The sequence below is a fragment of the Dasypus novemcinctus genome, chromosome 4 (assembly GCF_030445035.2).
Source record: "Dasypus novemcinctus isolate mDasNov1 chromosome 4, mDasNov1.1.hap2, whole genome shotgun sequence".
Taxonomy (NCBI): Eukaryota; Metazoa; Chordata; class Mammalia; order Cingulata; family Dasypodidae; genus Dasypus; species Dasypus novemcinctus.
The window spans coordinates 30,720,400-30,739,221 of NC_080676.1; the positions used below are offsets into that span (position 1 = coordinate 30,720,400).

Genomic DNA, 18,822 nt, shown 5'->3' on the forward strand with positions numbered 1-18,822 from the left:
TTTTATTATTATGAGGAATAAATAATTTTCATTTAAGGCTCTTGCTTTAAGAAAGTTAGAATATTGAGCTTAAGACTATGAAACCTAGTATTTCTTGAGGAACTCATACAAAAAGCTTACTAAGAAAGTTTAATATTACCTTAATAATAACATCTTGGGACAGGGTACCTACTACAGTTTAACCATCAAAGTCATTTGGGAAATTATTTTAGAGTAGGAATTCTAAAGATGTTATCAATAGTTAATGTTGCCACAGTAATTGAATTTTAGATTATATGACTACCTTGCTGAATTTTGCTTAAAAGTTTGCATTTTATAGACCATATATTTAGAAAGCATTCTAGATATGGAATATACCTATGGATTTGTGTGTATTTATGGTATGTTTTTATAATAAGAATTTATGTAAAGGCATAGAAATGTACGTTTCTTATCCTTTTATGTAAAACTATAACTCTTTAAGAATACCAGTGTTTACAAGTTTAATCTCTTTCAGCTACTTTCTATATACATCATCTGGTTGTTCATGGCTATTCAGTTTAATTGACTACTTCCATTTATCACTTAAGATTGATTTAGCTGAACATATACAATGAGTAAGAAATGTGACTTTTTTTAAAGGGTGAAGTTGAACAAATCGCTATGATGAAACCAAAAGGCCAAACTGAACATGATGAGGGTATGCTTGAATATTTAGAAGATATAATTGGTTGTGGACGGCTAAATGAACCTATTAAAGTCTTGTGTCGGAGAGTTGAAATATTAAATGAACACAGAGGAGAGAAGGTGAATCTTCTTTTGAGTTTTGATGAAAATCAAATAGCTTAGTTTCATTCATAGTGCAAAGGATAAAATGTTTGAAGGTGATATAAACTTAGAAAGTTGTATGGTAATTCACCATAGCAGAGAAAGGTGTATGATAATTAACCATGGCAGAGAAAAGATGCTGGTGTGCCATATAATAAATTATACAAAGAGAAGAAGGCAAGCATTGTTCATACTACTCATAAGGTTTTTTTTACAAAGAAATAAAATCTTAAATTCTCAAAGGAAAAAAAGACTTGGTTTATGGAGTCAATATTCACATTATAATAGGTCATTGTTATTAAAGAAATGCTTACTATTTCAGATTGAATTTTATAAATGACAACATTTAAAATGAACATTTTCCTTATTAATATAATTTATGTTTTTGTCTTGTGGCATATTTTAAATTCAGATTGTACATATAAATTGTGTGCTAGTAAAGCAGTCTTTAAATTTTTTATTTTTGTAGTTAAACAGAGTTAAGATGGTGGAAAAGGAAAAGGATGCCCTAGAAGGAGAAAAAAACATAGCCATTGAATTTCTTACCTTGGAAAATGAAATATTTAAGAAAAAGAACCATGTTTGTCAATATTACATGTAAGTACCTTAACTTATCAATTTTTTTTTTTTTTAAGATTTCTTTATTTCTCCCCCAACCCCACATTATTTGCACTTACTGTGTCTGTTTGTCTTCCTTTAGGAGGCACTGGGAACTGAACCCAGGGCCTCCTTTATCGGAGGGACTCACCTAATGCTTGAGCCACCTCTGCTCCCTGCTTTGTTGTGTCTCTCATTATGTTTCCTCATTGTGTCAGCTTGCTGCACCAGCCCATCACATCAGCTTGCTGTGTTGCTCATCTCCTTTAAGAGGCATCAGGAACTGAACCTAGGGCCTCCTGTGTGGTAGGCAGAAGAAGCTCTGTCACTTGAGCCACATCTACTTCCAACTTAACAATTTTTATATTAGTTTCTGATCAAGTCAAAGCTTATTTCCTGTGTTAGTAATAAAATGTGAAGACTGAAGGGGGAAATACTCTAAAAATCGTTCTGTGTAATGAATTTATAGAATTAGGGTTATTTACTGAAGTTGACTCCCAAGTGGGAGAGAGGTTCAGAAGTATTGTTATACTTAATAATGTCATGTAAATATTTTTAAATTCATGTAACGATCTAATTTTGTTTACATTAAGCCTATTTTGTTCCTAATTCTAGCCTTCACTACAGTTTCCCCCCCTAGCCTAGGTAATTGTAAATTGACTACAGATAAGAATATTTTAGACAATGCCTGTTAATTGCTTTGCATATGAAAGAATATTTTTTTAATAAAAAAAGAATACTTTGAAAACAGCTGGTTTTTACTTAAAATAGTTGTACAGTTTTTAAAATGGCATTTTGGTATCCCCATTTTTTATTTCTCCCCTCTAGTCATGATCTACAGAAACGAATTGCTGAAATGGAACTGCAAAAGGAAAAAATTCATGAAGATACCAAAGAAATTAATGAGAAGAGTAATACACTGTCAAATGAAATGAAAACTAAAAATAAAGCTGTAAAAGATGTAGAGAAGTAATAATTTTGCAGAATTCAGTTATTTTCAGTATATAATTGTGTGTCGGTATATATATTCCTACTGTCTGCACATTACAAGCATGCTATATTTACCAGCATATAAAATGCTCTCTTTTTTCCTGGGGGTGGGAAGGGATGCAGAAATTATTATTGCCCTGCTTCCAGTTTTCGTTATTACAGGTTTGAAGGCCAAACTCTGAAGTTATAAAATAATGGAGACAGCTACCCCCTAGTGGCAGAACACAATAACACAAACATCGCATCAAAACTAAGCATTTGACATGACAGGTTCTCTTAAGAATAAACAGTCCACAAATAAAATTCAGAGTTAAAGTTTGGGTTATTCTGTATAGATTTTTATTTTCATTTTATTGTGACCCTACTGTGTCAATCATGCCTGTGTGAAGTTCTTTAAAATTATTTTTATTTGCCTTAAAGGGTAAAGTACTTAATTTAAGTCCCTAGTTATTGTGGCTACAGAAGAATATAGTATTTCCTACTCAGCTTAGAATCACAAAATCTAATGGCTTCTAATAGGGGAAATCAGCTTGGAATAGAGAGAGATCTAGGATCCTGCCTCTAAGAGCTTGGGAATATAAAGGCTATGTTCTAAAAAGGGTATATAACATGGCTCTAAAATATCAGAATATCAAAAATAATGAATTAATTTTCTTATTTCGCTAGGAAACTGAATAAAATTACAAAATTTATTGAGGAGAACAAAGAAAAATTTACACAGCTAGATTTGGAAGATGTTCAAGTTAGGGAAAAATTAAAGCATGCCACAAGTAAAGTCAAAAAACTCGAAAAACAACTTCAAAAAGATAAAGAAAAGGTAAGTGTTAGAGGGGGAAAACCTTATAATTTCAGGTCTGGTTTTCCTCAGTTTCAATAGATGTTTGCACCTTGTGGCCTAAGAGAATGAGTTCAGATTCTGAATGTTAAGTATTTTAATTTATCTCTGAACCCAATTTTCCCCCAAGAGAAACCTCATGTCCATTTTACTATGAATCTTAGAGTTTAATGTCACTATAATTTACATTGTTGAGAAAATACTTGCCAAATCAGTAATTCTGTTTCAATGATAAACAATACAATATTTGTTCTACTGTAATGTTATCTGACTCCTACAGAAATCTAAGATCAGAACAGGAGTTACCTCTTTAAGAGGGAGGAAGGGAAGAAAGGTTTATTGGATTAACTATTCTGACATTTAAGAAAAGGTTGTGCTATGTGATTACATAGTAAATATAGCATAGGGTCTGCTTTACCATTTAAGCATTTTCCAAACATTATTTCTTCACAGAATTCTGCTCAGTACTTCTAACAAATCATGAGTCAGTATTTGAGGGGACACTATTTTAGGAAATGTTGGATTTCTCTGGTAATTAGATAATCAGAATAAATTAACATCATACAGATTTGGGAATAACCTCCAAATGAAACAGACTAAGCCAAATATAGATTGCTGTTATAATATAGAGTCATTAAATTTTCAGTTATAGAGGGTGAGTAGATAATGAATGATTAACCAAAACAGTGGAATAAAACATTAGTTCTTGCGTGGTGACACTAGAATGATAAAATTGTGAAAGATCTTAGATTTTGAAGGAGGCTTGGGGTATAACAATTTGTAATCAGTAATATACCATGAAGTATTGATAGTTTAGTTAATTCAACTTATTGAGCTGTAACCATTGTCAACATATCTAGAAGCATAATTACAGCCTGAAATTGGAAGGGAAAGAGGAAAGATCTAATTGATACATCTTATCTACTCAACAATGCCAGGGAGAATCTCCTTTGCGCAGGAATCAGAATTTCATAGAAGTAGCTTTGCCTTTTGACTGAAAAAATATGCAGATTGTAATGAATGTAGAAATGCTTTTAAATGAATAAAATAATGATAGTATTGGGAGCCTAAAGATACATACTCCAATAATTTTGTTTTATAATCTTAGGTTGAAGAGTTTAAAAGCATACCTACCAAGAGTGAAAATATAATAACTGAGACAACAACTAAAAAAAAAATCCTTGAAAAGGAAAAGGAGAAAGAAGAAGAAAAATTGAAGGAAGTTATGGATAGCCTTAAACAGGAAACTCAAGGGCTTCAGAAAGAAAAAGAAGTAAGATTTCTATATTAGTTGGTGTTTATTTTGGTAGCTATATAGTTTTTTTTTTACTTGAAGGATTTTTTGCAGTGATACTAGAACTGTTAGAAGAAAAAGTTTGGACTTTTAATGTCTAACATTCCTAGGTTGGTTAACCTTTATTTTCCCCAACTGACTTTACCCATTTCTGATTTTTTTTTTTAAGTTAACTGAATATGAAATTATAATGTATGTTAGCAGAAAATGTGACATGTTAGCTCTATGATTGCCAGATACTTTAATCATTATATATGCCATTCTTCTTTAAGCCTCTGGGATTATTATCAAGTTTTCTCATTTCCTTCTAAAATTTTTTCCTTGATTACTGATTACTTTTTACTGGATTACTCAAAATATGGGTCCACAGGTTGAGATCTCCCTTTTGCTCCTATTCCTCTTGTGTATAATTAAAAGGTTTACCTCTTGTGTCAGTCCTTAGTTCAAATCCTAGGTCACTTATTATCTCTGCCTTTGTGCAGATTATGTCTCCATGTCAACTTCCACAAAATGGAGAAGAAAATTTTATCAACCTTGTGAATCTCTAAAATTAAAAGATATACATACGTTATATAGTGTTTATCAAATAAAACATTGAGATTATCGTTATTTTAGTACTTTGTTAATAAAACAAGAAGGTAAGGTCACATTGACATAGTTTATCTACTCAACAAAAGTATAAATATTATGTTTAGCTATCTTTGTATTACCACAACCTTTTAGACATTGCTGAGTATGTTAAAATAGACATTTTTATACATAATGATAAAACTAGGGTACTCATTTGATTAAAGTGGCAGTGGATTATTACAGTAGCATCCATGCTGGAATACTTTGATTAATGGATTTTCCCATTTGTTTATCTAATGTATATTGAATTCACCTCTGTGCCTTTTGTCCTGTGTAGATGACAAAGCCAGGACTTGAAACTATTTGTCTTCATCTTCTACTTTGGACTGACTGACTGACTTTGAGCAAATTACTTAAATTCTGACTGTGTTTTCCTAAAGTATAACATGGACATAGCAATAGTACTTACCTCACAGTCAATTGTTAGGTTAAGGAGTTAATACGTACATAGTACCTGGCACATAGTGAGTTATATGTGTGTGCATGCATGTGTGTGCTCATGTTTTTCTCCATCAGATTTTTAAACTAATTATTTGATGGCCTTCAATATAACCCCATGTTTCTGAGTATGTTACCTTATAGGTTAAATTAAAAGGCTGGACTTTTAAAAGGTATTTTTTTCTAATAAATAGATTGTGTCTATTATAGTAGCCCATAGTTTCTGCTCACTCATCAGAATAATCGCTAGTTTTAGGGATTGTCTGGCCTTAAATCTAAAACTTATGAATGATTTTCAACAGGAAATTTTTCTGCTTAAATAGTCTTTGCACATTAACCTTACCATTTCAGGTAAGATAATAGGGAAAAAGCATGAGATCTAGAGTTTAGATCTAGGTTTTTATTCTTTTGCAGCCATTCCTTGTTTGTTTTAATCACTAAAATGAGCACACTAATGCTTCATAAAGCTCTTGTGAAATCAATTGTGAAAAGACTTTACAAAGTGTTATAAAATTATTTTCTATTTAATTTTTTCATAGCTCTTTTAATTTTGAAGATATAAATGTATAATCTTTTAATACTTAAATATGAGATTTAGTACATTCCACTTGTAAGAATTGTTTCCATATATTGTGTGTAGAATCTTCTTAAATTGAATCAAAATTGGTGGTTTCTGTTTCGGTTTGAAAATACATCTATTTCAGATTTAATGGAGTCATATTTTAACAGAATCAAGAGAAAGAACTTATGGGTTTTAGCAAATTGGTAAATGAAGCACGTTCAAAGATGGATGTAGCCCAATCAGAACTTGATATCTATCTCAGTCGTCACAATACTGCAGTGTCTCAACTAAGTAAGGCCAAGGAAGCACTAATGGCTGCTTCTGAGACTCTTAAAGAAAGGAAAGCTGCAATCAAAGATATAGAGAAAAAACTCCCTCAAACTGAACAAGAATTAAAGGAGGTAAATATTTTCATTCCTGTATTTCATCTAAATATTGTTTCTCAACCCTAGTTTTCCATATGTATATATATACACACACATATTATTTTTTTAATCCCAAACATCTGCAGGTTCTGATGCATAGATTTTTTTTTTTCTCTTTCAATGTAGTCTTTGCAAAGAAATGAAGCAGAAGATCAAAAAACAAATAGGGCTCCTGCTACCACTGCCCTCCTATGGAAATAATTTAAACAAAAGAAACTTTGGGTTTCCCAAAATCTTAAATGTAGCCCACTTATGCAAGGGTAAATGAAAAATGTAAATATATGTATCAGCATATAAGAAGCTATCTTAGTATAATTTTTCTGTTTTTGAGTTTATAGATAACCGTTTCTCTTCTATTGGAACTCCAAAATGTTATAAACTAATCGGATATCTTGCTTAAGTTAGCTCACAGTGCCCTTCCTCTCCTTGACTGAATTAGATGTCTAATAAATTTCATATATATATATTTTTTTAAGGTTTATTTTTTTTATTTCTCTCCCCTTTCCCCTCCCCGCCCCCCCAGTTGTCTGCTTTCTGTACCCATTTGCTGTGGGTTTTTCTGTGACCGCTGCTATCCTTATTAGCGGCACCGGGAATCTGTGTCTCTTTGTTATGTCAGCTCTCCATGTGTGTGGCGCCATTCTTGGGCAGGCTGCACTTTCTTTCACGCTGGACGGCTCTCCTTACAGGGTGCAGTCCTTGCACGTGGGGCTCCCCTATGCAGGGGCACCCCTTCGTGGCAGGGCACTCCTTGCATGCATCAGCACTGCACATGGGCCAGCTCCACACGGGTCAAGGAGGCCCGGGGTTTGAACTGTGGACCTCCCGTGTAGTAGGCAGACACCCTATCCATTGGGCCAAGTCCACTTCCCTCATATACTTTAAAATAATCTCCACAGCCTCATTAAATAAGCTAAAATGTCAAAAGAAAGTGCTATTTGGAAAAAAACTATGCTGAAGATTAGTTTTTCATTTTAGTAAATGCATAACTGTTTGATCACAAAGGAAATTTTATGACCATATACAATTTAAATGTAAACTTAAATTATAGCATGAAGATATTTCCATCTTCCTTGGTGATTCAGTTATTTTTGGACAAATTGTATTTAAAAGTTGAAACTTTACACCAAATTGATATGTAGTAGAGGTGATATAATTTAAAACCTGGAGCTAGAGAAAGTACCGGTTGGGGGAAAAATGGCTGCTGCTAAATTGGAGATTGAGAAAATGAGAGTTTGGGGGATATGAAGTTCTCTCCATGTTTACAGCCTGACATTTTTGTATAGACGTAGAGCAGTAGGACTGTACAGTCAGTCACCTTGCACCCTTCATATCCTTTTTTTTTTTTCCTTTTAATTCTTTCTAATAAATTGCCAGAACTCTGCTTTCTCCCACTTTCATTTTGTTTAACTAGAAAGTAAAGCACAACATAACCATAGTTCTGCCCAGTATGGCACTTATACATAGGTGTCATATCTAGGACTGTTTTGGATTGGGGCAGAACATAAGAAAAAAGACACACTCCTGCATAACTATGTGGTGCCAAATTGGGATTTCTATAGCCCTAGCTCTAGTTTTTCTATAAAATAAATGAAATTTGTCCTTTTTAAGATAGGAAATCCATCTACATTTTCCAAAACAAAACCAACATTTGTAATACGGTAGCTGCGTTCTGGTTCAAGAGTTTACTGTTGGGTTTTTTCCTTCTTTATTATTGAGGCATTACACATAATTCTATGCTATGATTGCACATATTTTAAAACTACTGCTTCTGGGATTAATTTACTTTTCACTTTTAGAAAGAAAGAGAACTTGAAAAACTTACACAAGAAGAAATAAACTTCAAAAATTTGGTTCATGAGCTTTTCCAAAAAGTTGAAGAAGCAAAGAGTTCCTTAGCAATGAATCGAAGTAGGGGGAAAGTCCTTGATGCAATAATTCAAGAAAAAAAATCTGGCAGGATTCCAGGAATATATGGAAGATTGGTAAAGTAAATCTGTTTGGAAACAACTTTACATTTTTCTCAAGATGGACATTGTAAATTCTTTTATTCACCTTGATTTATATAACTCTTAATATATACTGAGTGTAAAAGATACATAGATTTGTATGATTACGTTCACTTTATACATGCCAATAGAAAAAAAAAAGTCTAGTAGGAATAAATGAATGTATTTAACAAGACCCTTTTATCCTTAAAAAAATAGTTGTAGCCAGGATTAGGTAAATCAACTAGTAATAATGTAGAAAGTCAAGGCTAGCAGTAGTTGGGGATCATTACCATTTTGGAGCCTGAGGAAAGATTAGAGCTGTGGCTATGACTAGATCGTGGCCAGGAGGAAACTAGGTAAATATTTCAGCTCCATCCATCTCCTGCCCTCTAGTCTCCAGTTGGTGCTTCATATTGGCTAAAGAAAGCCAAGGAAATTAGTTGATCCAGTCCATAAGAGGCAGATTCTAGAGAACTAGGAGAGTAGAGAGTGGATCCAGAAAGACGAATGAAAAATACCCAGCACAGTTACTTGCATGTCTACAAATCAAGTGACTTCCAGCTTACTTTCTTGAAGATAAACAATTAGATTGTATTGATTTGCTCTAAAGAAAAATAAAGCCAATCAATAAATGCTGCTAGATAGTTAATACGTTGATAGTAGACAAATGTGTTTCATGAAGACCTATATTATCTTACATGGCTTTCAAGAAGTCAAAGTTTTGTTGCTTTCTAGGTTTTTACTTATAGTCCTCTTAGATTTCAAACCTTTACATTCTGTGCTTTCACTTTCATGAAGAGTTCTTTCATGTTGTGTTTTCATTAAAAATCAAGCTGTAACATTTTTTGAAAGATAGATTGAAAAAATGATTACCTCTGCAAAAAAAAAAGAAAGGCTGGGTTAAAAAAGACACTTAATTTTTTTTTTCTTTTACTTTTTAAAAACGTATAGTTTTCAAATTAAAAATAACTTGGACAATCTATATAAATGGTACTGGAATGATCCTGTGCTTTTAGCCTAATTCATTAGTAATTACATCTTAGTTCTTTTTTCACCTCCTCCCATCTATTAGGGGGACTTAGGAGCCATTGATGAAAAATATGATGTTGCTGTTTCATCCTGTTGTCATGCATTAGACTACATTGTTGTTGATTCTATTGATACAGCCCAAGAATGTGTAAACTTCCTTAAAAGACAAAATATTGGAGTTGCAACTTTTATAGGTTTAGATAAGGTGGGTATTCATAGCAAGCTGCCTATAATTTAAGTGGTAACTATTGTTTCTGTTCATCCTAGCTATTTTGTCACAGTTACTCAATGAACACTTGATAGGTTTTGAGAATTATAAGCTTCAGGGCTACCCAGTTCTTATATATATGCAGTGCCTCCTCTATAGGAATATGCATCCCAGAGTTAGTGACTCATACGGATTGAATCTGGGACCTCATGTGGGAAGCCGGTGCTCAACCACTGAGCCACCAGCTCCCTTGAGTTGGTTTTTCATTTGCTTGTTTGGTTTTTTTGTTTGATTGTTTTTAGAAGGCACTGGGAACTGAACACCGGGACCTCCCATGTGGGCAGTAGGCACTCACCCACTTGAGCCACACAGTAACTTTTTAAAATAAGAGTTTCTTTTGAGATATAATTCATATACCATAAAATTCACTGATTTAAAATATACAACTTGGTGGTTTTTTAGAATAACAAGGTTGTGTGACCATTATCACTATCTAATTCAAGAATGTTTTCATCAGCCCAAAAAGAAATCCTATACCTACTAGCAGTTACACTCTGTTACTCCCTTCCCCCAGCCCACTGCAACCACTGATCCACTTTCTTTCTATAGATATACTTATTCTAGACCTTCCATATAAATGGAATTACACACTATGTGGTCTTTTTTAGGTATGGCTTATTTTACTTAACATGTTTCCAAATTTCATCCATGTTTTAACATACATTAGTACATCATTATTTTTTGGCTATGTAATAGTCCATTGTGTGGATATACCACATTTTGTTTATCCGTCCATCAGGTGATGGACATGTGAGTTGTTTTCCCCTATTTGGATGCTTTAGCAATAATGCTGTGAACATTAATGTATAAGTTTTCTGTGAGCATACGTTTTCAGTTCCCTTGAGTATATACCTAGGAGTGTAATTACTGGGTCATATGGCAATTCTTTAGCTTTTTAAAGAAGTGACATATTGTTTTCCACAGTGGCTGTGCCACTTTACCACCAGTATTTTGATTACGACCATCTTAGTAGGTGTGAAACAGTATCTCATGGTTAGGAAAATATCTGTCTGAGTCTCTACTTTCATATCTTTTGGGTATGTACCTGGGGGTGGGATTGCCGGGTCATATGGTAGTTCTGTAAGCTTAAGGAGGAACCACCAAACTGTCTATAGCCGCTACATCATTTTACATTGTCACCAGCAGTGAATGAGTGTCCTTATTTTCCCACATCCTCTCCAAAACTTATTTTCTTTTTTTTTTTTAACAGCAGCCATTCTAATGGATGTGAAATGGTATTTCATTGTGGTTTGATATAGATTTACCTAATCATTAATGTGTTTTCATGTGCTTATTATTTGTCTTCTTTGATGAACTATCCAAATTCTTTGCCTATTTTCTAATTGGATTGACTTTTTACTATTAAGTAGTGAGAATCTTTATATATTTTGGAAACAAGTCTCTCTTCAGCTATGTGATTTGCAAATATTTTCTCCCATTCTATAGATTGTCTTCATTTTCTAGATGGTATCTTCCAAAACACTGAAGTTTTAAATTTTGATGTCCAATTTATCTTTTGTTGTTTGTGTCTTGTGTGTCATCTGCAAAACCATTGTCTCATCCTAGATTATAGTTCTGGCATTTAAATGTAATTTTTTAAAATCCATTTTGAGTTAATTTTTGTGTATGGCACATGGTAGAAAATCACCTTCTTTCATGTGGCTATCCATTTCTACCAGCACCAGTTATTGAAAAGACTATTCTTTCTCCCCACAGATTGTCTTGGCAACTCTTGTAGAAAATTAGTTGGCCATAAATGTAAAAAGTTTATTTCTGGGCTCTCAATTCTATTCCATTGACCATTTGTCACTCCTTGTACCAGTATCACATTGTCTTGAATACCATAGCTACTTTATAGTAAGTTTGGAAATCAGGAAGTGTGAGTACTCTAATCTCATTCTCCTCTTTAGATTGTTTTGGCTATTCTGAGTCCCTTGAATTTCCATATGAATTTTAAGATCAGCTAATCAGTTCCTACGAAGCAAGCAATTGGGGTTTTGATATCAATTTCATTGACTCTGTAGGTGAATTTGGGGAATGTTGCCAACTTTACGATATTAAACCCATGACATGGGATGTCTTCCATTTTTTCCATCTTTAATTTCTTGCAACACTGTTCTGTAGCTGTCAGTATAGAGTTTTTATTTGGGATGATGAAAAGGTTTTGTTACTGGATGGTGGTGATGGTGGCACAACATTGTGAATGTAATTATCAGTATTGAATTATATATTTGAATGTGGTTGAAAGGGAAAATTTTAGGTTGCATATGTTACTAGAATAAAAAATTCCATGAAACTGTATAACACAATGAACCCTAAGTGAAAGCATGAACTATAGTTAGCAGTACAGTAGTAAAAATGTGCTCTCAATGTTTTTTTTTTTAAATTTACTCCCTAAGAATTTTATTTTTTATGCTATTGTAAATAGAAATATTGTCTTCATTTTTTTTAATTGCTCATTGCAGTTGGCAGTAATTGCTCATTACTTCAGGTGTATAGAAATAAAATAGATTTTTGCCTCTTGATCTTGTATCCTGTAACCTTAGAATTGTGTCCTTAGGATTTCTTATGTATGAGATCATGCCATCTACTAATAGAGATAGTTTTACAGTATTTTTTTAAATTAAAAACAAAATAATATTCAGTTATGCAAATATTCCAAATGTTATATACCTCATATTTTATACATGTATCCATTACTTAAACCATCCTAGGTATTGTTTACTTATATATTATTATATATTTGTACTTTTTTAACTTCTAGATGGCCATATGGGGGAAAAAAATGACCAAAATTCCAACTCCTGAAAATACTCCTCGGTTATTTGATTTAGTAAAGGTAAAAGATGAGAAGATTCGCCAAGCTTTTTACTTTGCTTTACGGGATACCTTAGTAGCTAATAACTTGGATCAAGCCACAAGAGTAGCATATCAAAAAGATAGAAGATGGAGAGTAGTAACATTACAGGGACAAATCATAGAACAATCAGGTAATCAATTGAGGTTTTTTTGCTGTAGAATTTATTTAATCTTGGGGGTACATATAAAGCTGACTTCTCTCCTGTTTTCCAGGTACAATGACTGGTGGTGGAAGCAAAGTAATGAAAGGAAGAATGGGTTCGTCAGTTGTGGTTGAAATCTCTGAAGTAGAGGTCAGTATATATAAAGTTATATTAACTATCTCTACTGAATTATAACTTGTATACAACAAAATCATCCATGTTTAGTGTATTGTACACAGATTTTAAATTAGCAGATTGAATTTTCGGTAAATGACTAAAAATGTTATTAAAAAGTATGTTTGGATCATAGGGATCTTTCATAATTTATTTGACTCTCACTTACTGTTTGACATTTGTTTATTGCTTTTTTACATAATGATTGCTATTCCATAATGCGATATTTCTCTTTGGAAATAATTGTTAAAGGTGTGAGTATAGCAAAGGATTCTGATGCATATTTCCAAATTTTACTTTAGAACTTTTTTCCCCTACCACAGGTATATGAACATGTTAATGAGTAGGAATATATATATATATTTACACAGAGCATTCTTAAAAACACATGACTCAGGTTTCCTGGACACCCAACTTCTTCCTAAGTTTAGAATTATGATTTAATTTTTTACATATATTGGAATAATTTATGCCACCTTCCCCACTTCAGTGTTTACTTAGTATACCTTAATTGAAATAATAGGTGGTTTAAACACTTAAGATTGTTATATTGGGGTTTTCTAGGGAAACAAAATCAACAAGAGATACCTGTTAATAGTATGTGATTATAAGAGTCTCTCACGCAGCCATGGGAATGCACGAGTCCAGGTTTCGCAGGCAGGCTGCAACCAGAGGCTGCAATGAAAGCCCAATAAAGGTTTTTTATGAGTTCTGGGAGATGTCAGCTGTCCAAAGAGCTGGGAAATTTTCTCTTAATGCTGGAATCTCTTCCCCTTTTAAGGTGATAAGCTATCACTCATTTCTGATGGCATTCTCCCTGATTGATGTAATTATAACCAGCTATCTGTGATATATCATTACAGTAAAGTCAGTGGTGACAGAAGTCCATAAATGTCCTTGTATTACATTTAGCCCATGCTTGCCTGACCAAACAGCTGGGCACAATTATCTGGCCGAGTTGACACAATAGCCTAACCATCACAATTGTATTTCAATCTCATGCTTAAAATGCAGAAATTGATAGTCTCCTAAGATTTAAGAATTGTGGGTTAAAAACGGGTAATTTGTTTTCTATTTTTAAGATCAGGAGTTTGGATTTTCTACATTTCTAAATTGATTGCTAGCCTGAAATGACTCTTGGAGAAAACTTAATTCACTGGTACTTTTTTTTGTAGGTAAATAAAATGGAATCACAGCTGCAAAGAGACTCTGAAAAAGCAGTGCAAATCCAAGAACAGAAAGTACAACTTGAAGAAGTCATAGTTAAGTTACGGAATAGTGTGCGCGAAATGAGGAATACATTGGAAAAGTTTACCGCAAGCATCCAGGTATTCTTTTTCTATGAAAGTTAGCTGAACCTACTGGAATTGATCATCAACTTCTGCAAACTCTTCTGCTATTTATTTATAATTTGAGAATAGAAGTGGAGGAGGAGTTGCGTGTTCTTTCTTGATCTGTTTAAAAAAGAAAAACAATTTTCAGAAAATACCCAAAAGATCATTCCCCTCAATTTTGATGTATATCCCTCAGCTTTTCTTATGTGAAAATCTAATTTGTTTTTGTTTTGATTTGTTTTGTTCTTATTTCTCCCCTCTTACCCCCCTCCTCCAGTTGTCTACTCTCTATGTCCATTTGCTCTGTCTTCTTCTGTGACCGCTTCTATCCTTATCAGCGGCACCAGGAATCTGTTTTGTTTTTATTTTTGTTTTTGTTTTTAAGATTTATTTATTTATTTCTCTCCCCTCACCCCCCACCCTGGTTGTCTGTTCTCTTTATTTGCTGCGTCATCTTTGTCCACTTCTCTTGTCAGTGGCACGGGAATCTGTATTCTTTTTGTTGAGTCATCTTGTGTCAGCTCTCCGTGTATGCGGTGCCATTCCTGGGCAGGCTGCACTTTCACGCTGGGTGGCTCTCCTTACGGGCGCACTCCTTGTGCATGGGGCTCCCCTACGTGGGGTACACCCCGCGTGTGGCATGGCACTCCTTGTGCGCATCAGCAGTGCACATGGGCCAGCTCCACACAGGTCAAGGAGGCCCGGGATTTGAACCATGGACGTCCCATGTGGTTGGCAGATGCCCTATCCCTTGGGCCAAGTCCACTTCCCTGTATATTTGAAGATGTAGATCACTCGTATATAGATTTAAAATACACATAGCAATATGTTTTAATGAAATCATACCGTTCTTCACTTAATAAATTATGGGTTATTTTTCTAAGCGAATGTAAATTTTTCAATCTCTTCATTTTGTTTTACCACCATTTGATAGATGTTTTTCTGTTATGTAAATTTTCATGTCAAAATATCTTTGTGGGAATACCTTTAAACACTCATCTAATTATTTCCTAAAGATTTCTAAAATCTATATATACACACGCTGTGTGTGTGTATATAGTCTTTGAACGCATGGTGGTTTTAAGTATTTGGAATGATAAACCAAAAGAAGGCATTCTATTTTAACATGTCTTTGTAGTGAGCATGCACTTCATTTTTTTGTGTTTAGGCTGTTTTCATTTTTTTATAGTATCTGTCCATATTTTTTGCTCTTCTCCCTTTAAGCATATTTGCCATTTTCTAAGGATTATTTTCCTTTTTTAAATGCATGTGCTTAAAGATAGTTATGTTCCTGACTTTAAAATATTGACCTTAAATGTTTAAAATATTTCTCTAGCGCTTATCAGAACAAGAAGATTATTTGAATGTCCAAGTTAAAGAACTTGAAGCTAATGTACTTGCTACAGCCCCAGACAAAAAAAAGCAGAAATTACTAGAAGAAAATGTTAGCACTTTCAAAACCGGTATGTTGAAATACAGATTTTTTTCAAGATGGTTGAAAAGTTTTTTGACATTTGAAATGTTTAAACTAGCAGCTTATAGAATAGTAATAGCAGCTAAATAAACTGTGTGCAAGTCATGACATGGTTTTTATTCTCACACCAAGACTATAAAGTAAATAACTTCTAATATCCTCATTTGACATCTACAGACACTGATGCAAAGAATTGTTTATATAATTTATCTAAGTTCATACATCATGTAGTAATATAGGAATTCAGGGCGAAGGAAGTCTGATTCCAGAACCCGTGCTCTTAATCTTTATAAGATTACTTCAATATAGTAATATTTTATAGAATAAGAAAACTGAGAATTAAGAGGGACTAAATCACTTAAATAAGAGCACACAGGAAATAAATGGTATATACACAAGTAAAACAGTACTTGTTGGAAAACTTGGAAAATAGACTTATCTTCTATAACTCTGTATGCACATATATGTGTAAGTGTTCTACCAAAATAGAAATTTTAAGCAGGAAAGGGATATAGACTCATAGTCAGAATTAGCTTTGATAGCCTTAATTGAAGTCCCTCGATCATAAACTTTATCAGCCCTGCTTCTCTTTCCACAATGGCTTCAGTCATCATAGGTGGGCATCTTACTGCAGGAAAACTGAAGAGAGTCAGTCATGGCTACAGATTCCTTCCAGGCTTACAAAGCATCTTAGCTAGCTAGTGACACCAGTAAACACTATGAGCCTTCATTTATATCCTTAAGAAGGGCCTCCTATTTCAGTTTGGTTCGTGGGCCAAGGAAGGCAGACATTGATTGTCCATCTCAAAGAACTGGTTAGAATAGAATTGGGACAGTTATCCAAATGATCCAAAAAAGAGGAGGCTCTCTTCCAAAAGAAAAGGAGAGGTAAATAGCTGCTAGGCAGACAAACACATATCTACTATGCTCATCAAATATTCATCTTTTGGGATTGTGTTCCTTTGGGAATCTGAATTGGTGGTTTCCTTCTCACAAAAAATTAATACAATCTTACAAGGGACTAATTTCATTTTTAATATTCAGGGATTTTCTCAAATAGTGTCTGCTGCTGTCTAGACTTTGTTTAGAATCTTTCGCTAGAGCAGTGAACATAAATCCCTCTTGACAGAACTCACATGTAAAATTGAGGAGTTAGACAAATTGATTGCATATTGTATCAGATGGTACTAAGAGATAGGAAAAATCTGGAGAGAGATAGGGGAAGAATTGTCAAGCAAGCTTCTGAAACAGAAATTTGAGTAGAGATGCCAAAGGGTGTAGGAGAGCTAGCCATGCAGATACTTGAGAAGATCATACCAAGAAAAATGAGGCAAGTTACAAAGGCCCTATGGGAGTAGTATACTAGGAGTGGTAAGGAATGTGAGGCCAGAGTGGCTGGCATGAAGAGTAGAGGAATGTAGATGATACACAGCATTTTAAAGGCCTTGATAATGCCTCTGTGTGAAATAGAAAGCTCTTGGAGAGTGGTATACAGAGAAGTGGCATGGTCTGACTTGGGATTTTTGTGTTTTGGGTTTGTTTTTCTTTCATTTATTTTGGATCTCTGTTTTGTTGTAGGCATGTTGCCTTCCCCCTCACTCCCTTTTCTCACATATTCTTTCCCCACACCAACCAATATTTGTTAAAATTGCTATGATGGTACGTAATGATCAGCTGAAAGGCCAAAAAAGTATTAACCTTGCCATTTATAGAAACACTGTTTCACAGATTGAAGAAATCTTATGTAAAAGGAAACCTTAACTTGTTAGGAGCACTACATATATCTCTCTAAATACAGGATACTGTCAGTCTCTCTGGCTACTGTGCAGAGAATGGAGTGGGAGGATAGAAATATGAAAATTGGGCTGCTATTGGAATAATTCAGGTAAGCGGTAATGATGGCTAGACTAATAGCCATAAAGTTTTGGGTTTTTTTTTTTAAATAACTTATGAAGTCATAAGTTTGAATAGCAAGGTATATATGTAGGTTAACATAGTGAAGAAGTGCTTTATTAACCATATAGTTTTTAACTCATCCTTTGAAAATTATTTTTTGTAAACAATGGGTACCTTAAGCCCTTTCTCATATGTCTTTGCAAACATTTTTCAGATGAATTTTTAAATACATAATAGTGATTTCAAAATGGCAAGCTGTAGATACCATAATTTCCCCCCTTCCTTATACACATGCTATTATTGGTATTTAGAAAGAAATGCCCAGTAGTACTTGAAAATGCTCTCAGGATCCCTTTTGGGGAGGAGATTTGGGGTTGGAACTCTTTCCAGGTGTATTTTCTATCTATCCCCCAGTCACTGTCAGTAGTGCTGACCTCCACAGCAGCTGGTGCTTTGCCCCACAAGTGGACTGTGCAGGCAGATTCTATGCAGCCTGTTAGAATCTCAACCACAAAGAACTTGGCCACTGTGAGCAAGACAGTTCTTTAACAAATGCAGTAACTTAGAACTTGTTGTTGATGTTAACTGTAAAAGAGTTTAAAATGTGTATTTAATATCCTTAGAAAAATAAGGGCTCCATAAGATTTTTTTAAAAAGGAAATTTTGAAAAGAGCCAAGTGACAACTTGGAAATATAAAATTGAGTCACTGGAATTAAACTCAATAGAGGGGCTGAAAGATCAGGTTAAAGAATTTAGCACATCACCATCCCAGGGTCCACAGGATGGAGGAATGAAATATGGATTAGAGTGGACTTACTGGTATTCTACTATACAACTATTGTGACTCTTTAACAATGGAAGAAATCATATCATTGATGTGGAGACAGTGGACACAGGAGTTGCTGAGGGCAGGGAGAGGGAAGAAGACATGTGAAATGGGGGCATTTTCGGGACGTGAAGTTGTCCTGAATGATTGCAGGGACATTATATATCCTGCCATAACCCACTGGGGGAAAGTATAAACTACAATGTAAACTCTAATCCGTGCAGTGTACCAGTGCTCCAAAATGTATTC

The 18,822-nt window shown here is 34.1% G+C and overlaps 1 protein-coding gene across 2 annotated transcripts in view; it reads left to right on the forward strand.

The window, feature by feature from the left end:
- Positions 1 to 18,822, forward strand: part of SMC4 (structural maintenance of chromosomes 4) — a 39,853-nt gene that overhangs the window by 13,856 nt on the left and 7,175 nt on the right. For both annotated transcript variants that reach the window (XM_004462291.5, XM_023589910.3), the window contains exons 6-17: positions 622 to 786; positions 1,277 to 1,404; positions 2,233 to 2,373; positions 3,061 to 3,211; positions 4,338 to 4,502; positions 6,321 to 6,554; positions 8,378 to 8,563; positions 9,642 to 9,803; positions 12,631 to 12,856; positions 12,939 to 13,018; positions 14,218 to 14,370; positions 15,713 to 15,839. In XM_004462291.5, the coding sequence (XP_004462348.1) occupies positions 622 to 786; positions 1,277 to 1,404; positions 2,233 to 2,373; positions 3,061 to 3,211; positions 4,338 to 4,502; positions 6,321 to 6,554; positions 8,378 to 8,563; positions 9,642 to 9,803; positions 12,631 to 12,856; positions 12,939 to 13,018; positions 14,218 to 14,370; positions 15,713 to 15,839 (1,918 nt within the window). The remainder of the gene's footprint in view (positions 1 to 621; positions 787 to 1,276; positions 1,405 to 2,232; positions 2,374 to 3,060; positions 3,212 to 4,337; positions 4,503 to 6,320; positions 6,555 to 8,377; positions 8,564 to 9,641; positions 9,804 to 12,630; positions 12,857 to 12,938; positions 13,019 to 14,217; positions 14,371 to 15,712; positions 15,840 to 18,822) is intronic.